Source organism: Sinocyclocheilus grahami, unplaced genomic scaffold (assembly GCF_001515645.1).
Source record: "Sinocyclocheilus grahami isolate Dianchi unplaced genomic scaffold, SAMN03320097.WGS_v1.1 scaffold167.1, whole genome shotgun sequence".
Classification (NCBI taxonomy): Eukaryota; Metazoa; Chordata; class Actinopteri; order Cypriniformes; family Cyprinidae; genus Sinocyclocheilus; species Sinocyclocheilus grahami.
This window is the reverse complement of record NW_015505346.1, coordinates 1520902-1528977: the sequence shown is the minus strand read 5'-3', so window position 1 is coordinate 1528977 and position 8076 is coordinate 1520902. Positions and strand designations below refer to the sequence as shown.

The window sequence follows — 8076 nt, the reverse complement described above, 5'->3', positions numbered from 1 at the left end:
CACCACCACTGTCCTCTTTTTGGAAAACTAAAATATGGTCACCCTAACTCTACTCAGATGTTATTTAATGTGAATCCGTTTCTTGCCCATACCATTTGCACTTTTTCTATCAAGTACCAAACAGAAAATAATCAAATTAAATAAATTTTTCAAGTGTTCGATTGACTGCATTTTTCAAACATTATAACATGGTTTTAAACTAGGGATGTAACGATTAACCGCGAGCCGGTTGAAAATCAATTAAAATATGTCACGATTCAAATCGGTTGAGATGCTAAACAAATCGCGATACAATTGGAGTAGGAGTTTATATGAATGTGGGGAACTGACTGTCTTTAGAAAAGTTTACATGGTATTTTCTTTCCATCTTGCCTCTGAATGATGCATATTAAAGTAGCGTTCATAAGCAGCTCTGCTTTGTTTATAGAGGTAACCCAGGACACACTGTATCGCTGCTGTTCATAAGCGCCACCTGCTGACAGAGAGTGAATTTGCATCTCATTCAGCTCGTCTGCTGTTTCGTTCAGATATAAAGTCAGACCATTCTGTTTTTGCTTCAAATTTCAAAATGATACAGTGTAATTTAGATTGAAACCTGCTCATGCTGCATGTATGCTGCATCTTTGTTTGGATCATGATTAAAATGCAGTGGCTGCCTTTTATTTTTTAATGGAGTGAGCACAGACAAAGCCTTAGCTTGTTCATATTAAGACATTTATTTTATTTGTGTAACTTGTTTGATTTGGGGTTTGTTTTAAAATTTTAATTTAGTTTTGTTATATTCCAATTTCACAAAGAAACGTGGAGCAATAGCCAAATAAAAAGACACCTTTTCATTTACTGAATAATGTCTTCAATCTCATTTTGTTAAAAAAATCGTGAGAAAATGATATTGTGCAATCAAAATCGTGAATCGAATCGTAAGTTGAGTGAATCGTTACATCCCTATTTTAAACCTATTTTTTCTTAATTTATTGCAGAAATTACTATATTGTCATATATTTCCTTGTGAAATTAAAATCACTCATGCTATGATATCAGATTTTGGTCATACTCCCACACTTAGACTGAATTACGGAACATTTTTATGTAATCAATCATGGCTTATGCTTAATCTATTACAAAGATTATAATAAAAATGAACCACTAAATTTTATACAAAGCTTACCTTTTTATGGGAGGGGTTCTTCTTGATTGATAGACTGTCTTTATCTTTTTGCTTCTTAGTTACTGTCTTTTTTTGCACTTCAGAAGGTACCTTCTCCTTGGCAGGCTTTTTCAGGTTCTTCTGTTTGGTGGTGGATACTTTTCCTTTGGAAGGTATCTCCTCTTTGGCTCCATTCATTTTTGCCTCTCCTTCTGCTTCTGTGGTCTGGCTCTGAAGGAGAGATAAGGCTATCCCTTCTACCTTAACATGGGAAGAAAGCTTCCTCTCTGATGCCTTCTCCTCTTTTGCTGTCTCATCCTCGAACTGTTGAGCCAATTTCCTTTCCTTCAATTCTCCTTTAACACTGGGAGCACTCCTTTTACTAGGGGTACTAGATTTCATTTTTTGTCTACCATTGGATGCTTGATTTTCTGTCTGTTTTGCCCGTTTCTCTCGTACCTTATCCTTGGGCACAGGAACAGTTGTGATCTCTGGTCTACTTAGAGCTGCTACGGCATCCGTTTGTGGAGAGGTTCTGTCTGACTTGATGACCTGTCCTTCTATGGCCCTGAAAGGGGGAGAACCAGCAGTAAGGGTCTGCTGCAACGTGGACTCCTGACACCTGTACTGCACGCTGGCTACCTCTGGCCTCTTTGATCCCACAGTAGACAGATTACAGTAGTTTTCACCAGTAAGCACAGTGGTTTCGAGAGTTTTCTGCTTCACTATTGACTCAAGGTTAGACAGGGGGGATCTGGCCTTCTCCCACTTTTCATCCTCTACTTTAGTTGGGCTTAAGTGGGAGTTATGGAACAGGGCTCTCTCACAACCGAGGGTGCTCTTCATCTTTGGGGCTTGAGTCAGACTTGGTCTCTTCTGCAGGGATGTTCCTTGGGAAAGAACACAAGGTGGCTGCCACAAGGATTTAACTGGAGGTGTAAACAGGGTGCCTCCCTTTCCAACAACAGATTTATGGTGCGGATGTGAATTTGCTGTAGCACATAATTGGGTGGATAAAAAACCTTGTTGAGTACCTGTCGAGAGTTTTCCACCTTTATTATGCTGGGCACCTTTAACAGCAAATGGTGCTTTCCTCTCTCTACAGACCGGCAGCTCTCCTTGGTCAATGATGGAGATGGTTTCCTGTTTGGCAAATGTCTGAATATCTTCAACAAAAGCAGCACATTTTCCATCTTTGCTACGTAAAGTAGATGCTAGAATGGGGCTTGCCACTCCTACATATGTACCAGGGAGATTATTCAAGGAACCAGGAGATGAGCCTTTGGCCCAGGATGCATTGGGTTCCAAAGCATGGTGATTAGTTAGTTTTGAAGATGATTTCTGAGTTGCACCATTTCTTTGGGTGTCATATGTACTGGATGATCCAAAGGAAGCAGAATAAACCTTTTTTGGACCAGCAACATTTTTCTGATGAGACTCAGCAGAATGATGTTCCGTGGCCAACAATGGGCTGTTCTGAGCATCTTTAATGCTTTTTTGTCGCTTGGACTTTGCAGACAGATCAAGGGGCACGTCCCTTGACTCAACAGGGCAGGAAACATTGTGCTCCTCTGGAGGGGACAGAGTTTTTGGTTTCAGATATGCCAACGAGGTTTTTTCGGTACCTCGGTACGTCGAACCTTTTTCTACAAGGCTAAGCAGCCGACTTTGAGTGGTGATATTCGCAAGAGCTGGGCTGCAGCAGATGGCAGCAGTGGGAGAGATGGTGTAACGGGTTGGTGGAGCCGAGCCCTGCGTGGCTTGCTGCACTGGAAGGGCTAGAGCTGGGGCTGCTACAGAAGACATTGTGGCTTTATGCTCAGCTCCACCTTGAAAGCCCTTGGACAAAGAGTCACACCTGACTTTGGATCCTGAAGACTGAGGCTTCTTCTCAGCACCAGGTCCTCTCCCCATGGAAAAGTGATATGGGTATGTTTTGAGCATAGGTGTCGCACTTGAACAAGAGCTTTGTGCTGTGCAGTCCTTTTGAAACTGGCTAGCAGTGGCTTCTCTCAGTGCTGCAATCTGACCTAACCCTGGTGGCAATGTGATCTTACAGAGAGGAGAAGAAAAATTAGAGGGGGGAAGAAAAGCAACAGGCTGGCCGGGTTTGAACAGCGTGGAGCACTGGAACCCCAATGGAACGCTTATCACAGGCTGTGTTGGTGCTGGTGTGTTAGTCTTCTTGTTTAGGTTTATACTAGAGTGAACAGAGTTCACAGGGTCCTCTGCGATGACCTTTTTACCACAAGGCCACTGGTGAGTGGAGTAGATGTCAGCACCGTCAATCTTGCTTTTGGAAACCTCAGTCCGATCAGAAAATGGTGTGCTCATGGGATCAGTGCTGAACACACTGCTGTGAGGTTGGGAGGGGGGAACTGGGGGACAATGATTTGAATTGCTAGCTTCTGAGCAGACGTCGGGTGTTTTGCAGTCTGTGGTTGCCCTCAGCTTGTTCTGCTGACTTTGAGGTATGTCACCTCTAAGTTCAAGAGGCAGTGTCTGCTGTGGATTCCCCACCATGCTCTCAGACACCTGGGTACGGGCACTGCTCTCTCTGCTCACTGTCCCTCCATCTCCTACATTCATTGGTGAGGGATCCACCTGATCAAAAAAACAGGAAGTTAAGTTTGACTTAGGGGGAAAACTAAAAAGATCATGAAAGAGGGGGGGACTATAACAATGAAATATATGTTACCTGCATAGGCGTTTTCTCAACACATTACTCAGTGTGTGTGGACAAGTGACTTTTTATGGGGTTCTCCTCTGGTTAGTGTGTAGTTCTGTAGTGGAAATAGATAATTATCAGCTTAAAAATTGCTCTGAGCATATAGAATTATTTCTAACAAAAATAAATAAGACTTTTAAATCCTTAAATCTATCATTAAACAGAACATACCTAAGCTATGATTTTGATTTTTCACTCATTTTAATTTAATTATTTTTTCTTTAATATACTAATAATTGATTGCAGAAGATAAATGTTGTGCAGTTCAGCCAAGGTCAACTCAGAACTCATTAATTAAATCAAATGTAAAATATAGATTGCCGTCTACATTACACATTGCAAAGAGGCATTTGAACTAAGAGGCAACTGAAATCTTGTTAGCGCATTCATTAAAAACGGTTCAGTTGATTATGCATTCACCTGACATTCATACAACTGATAATGCCTATTAGTAGTGCAGAACTACATGCATCATGCACATTACTTCAAGAAATAAAAAAATTATTTTGAGTGATATAAAGTATTTCTTGTCACCAAGTTAGGGTTTTCAAAAATCCTTTCCATTTGTCAGAAAAATAATCCAACTGACTTGCCTCAAAACGACAAAAATGAACACTTCTAAAATTTTAACATAAGATGGACATTCATGAGCTTTAATTATGATTGATGAGAATGTTTGCAAATTTTATGTCTCTATCCCTGTAATCTGACAAAATTGACACTCTAACCATGAGGCCACAACATCACTTCTCTTGCTACAGTCAGTGATATGAGACAGGCTGGAAACTTCCTGTGAGTAACAGAGGTTTCCTTAGTCAAGAATGTCACAATTTCCTTCAGACCACTGCTTGAGTAGGAATAGATATTATACATACAGTGTTCAGATTTAAATAACAGATTTTTAAAAAAATACAATTATCTGCTGCTCCATAATAATGCGATTTACATTTTTAATTGTACATTTGAAAAAACAAGCTGTCATCTTCTGCTGTAGGAGAAACTAAATTGTGAAAAGGTTTGACCTGTGACTCTCTCTGAGTTCGTGAGCAAGTTAATTTCAAGTATGCAAAGGGAGTGCCTAAACACCAAAAACTCAGTTAAAGCAAAAACCTTGGCCTCCACAGCTGAAGGGACAGTTTTCACAGCAACAACATCCTCTTAACCCACATTGCATGTGACGACGGGGTGGTCAAAGTCTGCATACTCTAATTCCCCCTTTTTAAAGAAGCAGAGCAATACTGATCAGATCCCAAAACCTCACACAACGCAATGGAGGGGAACGGTCGAGTGCAAGAGAGGCCACAAATGCCAAGGGTTGAGAATAAAGGATGCAAGGCCATGCATAGGTTGATGCTGTTTTTACTGACTCATTACATCAGTGGGACAAACTGCAGTAGATCAAGAAAACATCAACAGAGCAGGAAAAAACAGAGCAACCATTAATGTGTTGCTGGGTCTAACATAGGCGCGCTTTACTCTTTATTGACATATTAGATAAAGGCAAATCATCTCATGTCCACAGTCACAGAGTGTGCGTTACTAAAATGTTTGCTTATAATGAGGTGGTCAAGCTGTGATTTAATCTAATTCCAGTAGCGCTGTGTGTCGGGCCTTGCAAAACTCCTATCAGAGACCAACAGATCAAATCAATATACAGGGTTTCCACACTTTTTGACAAATTAATTTCCATGACCTTTACAGTCATGCATTATTAGTGAATAAGGATTTAAATAAAGATTGTGGTGGTAGAGTCCATTTCAATGTCAGATAATAGCTTTTCAAATGAATAGATTTAAATTATTTATTAAGAATTATTTTTGTACAATATGAATGTCGATGCTGGTTTTACTACATATAGGCAATGTGATATTAAAACAAACTCACAATATGGCCATGAATTTTACTAATTTTAATGACTTTGCCATATAGCTGGAAATATCCATTACAATTCCTTGATATTTTCTTGATTTTCATGTTGGTGGAAACCCTGCATACAAAATCAAACCGAATGATCTGAACTCGAATTGAAGTTGCACATTGTTGGACTCGAGACGAAATCACCCCGATGTCTCTCGAGGTTATGTTCTTAATTTAAAAACAATGACATGATTAAGACCAGATGTTACTTCAGAAAATCAAACCGCATACATAACCATCCCAATTAACCGAATCTAAATACTTAAGTCTCAAACGCAAACAACATAAACATAGTAAACTCTTGTTTCGCATCAGAATGCAGGTGAGCGCAGCAGCTCCACGATGTCGAGACAGGTGACAGCTGTCTTAAAATACGAACGGCTTATCTTTCTGACTTCAAATGAGATTCAACTGATGTCGATGCACTTAAAGTGCCTGTCTTGCATAACCGAGCCGTATAGGCCTTTAGCGAAAGTCTGATGATTGGAAAGTTTATGATGTGTTATACCCGTGATTATATATATGCTGCTAAAGATAGAATCGATCATTTTCGTGCAGACATTTTCATCTTCAGGCATCTCAATTATTGAAAACGCAGGACCAGTGGGAGTGGGAGCCCGTGTTTTTCTTCAGCCCTCGTTCTTTTGATCGGGGTTACCAGCGCAATGATAAACGGAGACGAGGAAATAAGCATCGTCTCTGCTCTCTAGACTGGAGCTCAGCACACTCGCGGTGTCCAGGTCAGTCTGCCGGAGCTCCGCAGCCCGGAGCTCATAAATGCACAAAGGAGGATGATGCAGAAAAGCAGTCGATGACCAGCCGATGTCACGTATCCACAGCAAGCTTAATATGAGCATAGAGCATCGTCCTAAAACAGAGCAAACTGTTTGTTTTTCCGACCAACCCACTCGCTCGTTCTAGCTGGAGCTACTAAACAACCGTATCACACAATACCAGAGCCTCTCAGGTGACACGAAACGCCTGCTGAAATGGGAGTCAGTGATAAATATCGCCGATGTTCACCCACAAAAACAACCAAATGTAGGTCCCGCGATCGGGGATTAGCCGAAACAGACGTTTTCTTTCGCAGAAAGAACCGAAAGCCTACACGGTCTGTGTGGCCACAATGTGGTCAAACTCACCGACGCGTTTACCGAATCCTGTCAAACTATGAAGTGACCGTTGGTTTTTCGCCAAGCGCCAGCCGAGCTATGACGTCTGAATTAGAACTCGAGACAAAATACACGGCCAGAGAAATGTCACGCGCACATTTAGGTTGGATGATATCTCGCTCGCGAGGAAACATCGTACTTTGGCTGTCTCTCTCTCCACGCTGCCCTCGAGGAGTGTTTGGAAACTAATAGGGTGGCTGAGTTTCCCGTACGCTCCTTATTATGATCGTTACTTGTGCTGCGTGACACGCGGGGAGAGCGTTATTTCGTACGGAGCAAGGTGTACGAAACTGAAGGAGCGATTTTCAGATCCCTGCGCAGCGAAGTCTCCCCTCTAACAACTCGGTCTGCATTACTCTGCCACCGTACGACACGAAATGTTTCCATAGCGGAGCAGCTCCAACAATCCAAGTGTTATGACATGCCACGGCCCCAGAACCGACTCCTTCGTCTATGCAACCCTGAATAATTCCAAAAGGCAATTAGCGAGCCCAATAACGATGTCAGATTGTACAAACGTGCACCAACCCGTTTGACCGACATTTGGAAGATGTTCGCGCATCAAGATAACTGCTTTAATCCGGTCTTCTGTTCTTGTCGCTCGCAGTTCACTAATCTCGACGATTTTCGGTTCTGAAAGTCCGGGGGGGGGGTTCGTACCGTATCTCTCTGTCTCGGGTCTGGTGGGAGAGAGAGAGGAGCAGATGGAGCCGAGCTCGTGTGGGAGTTGTAGTGCTCCGACATCCACGCCCTGACCGCGTTCGCCCTGAGAAGGGAGGAGCGAGGACTGCAGGTCCCAGCATGCACCGCGAGAATCCAGCCGCTCAAGGGGAAAGGGGATCGCAACGGTGCGCTAAACTGCAAACCCTACCCGAGTAACAAAGTGAAAAATACACCCTCTATCTCAATTAAACCGTTGCTCTCGGACCCAGTTCGCGAGGGTCACCGACTAGCACGTGTGTGTTTGTATTATCTCGCTTTCAAATTCGCACACGTGGGCCGGCACAAAAAGAGTTGAGACAAACATCGCAGCGGAATTAATAAAAACCCTGCTCGGTCTCGAACTGTTTCGATAGAGCCACGAGACTCGATCGTCAATAGTGATGGGTCGA

At 42.4% G+C, this 8076-nt stretch overlaps 1 protein-coding gene across 1 annotated transcript in view; it reads right to left on the bottom strand.

Moving 5' to 3' along the window:
• LOC107593216 (BCL-6 corepressor-like protein 1) overlaps positions 1-7581 on the bottom strand; it is a 19825-nt gene extending 12244 nt beyond the window's left edge. Inside the window, exons 1-3 of the mRNA XM_016282843.1 lie at positions 7493-7581; positions 3846-3930; positions 1169-3751 (exon numbers count right to left, since the gene is read on the bottom strand). Coding sequence (XP_016138329.1) covers positions 1169-3751; positions 3846-3851 — 2589 coding nt within the window. The 5' untranslated portion in view covers positions 3852-3930; positions 7493-7581. The remainder of the gene's footprint in view (positions 1-1168; positions 3752-3845; positions 3931-7492) is intronic.
• Between the last annotated feature and the right edge of the window lie 495 nt (positions 7582-8076).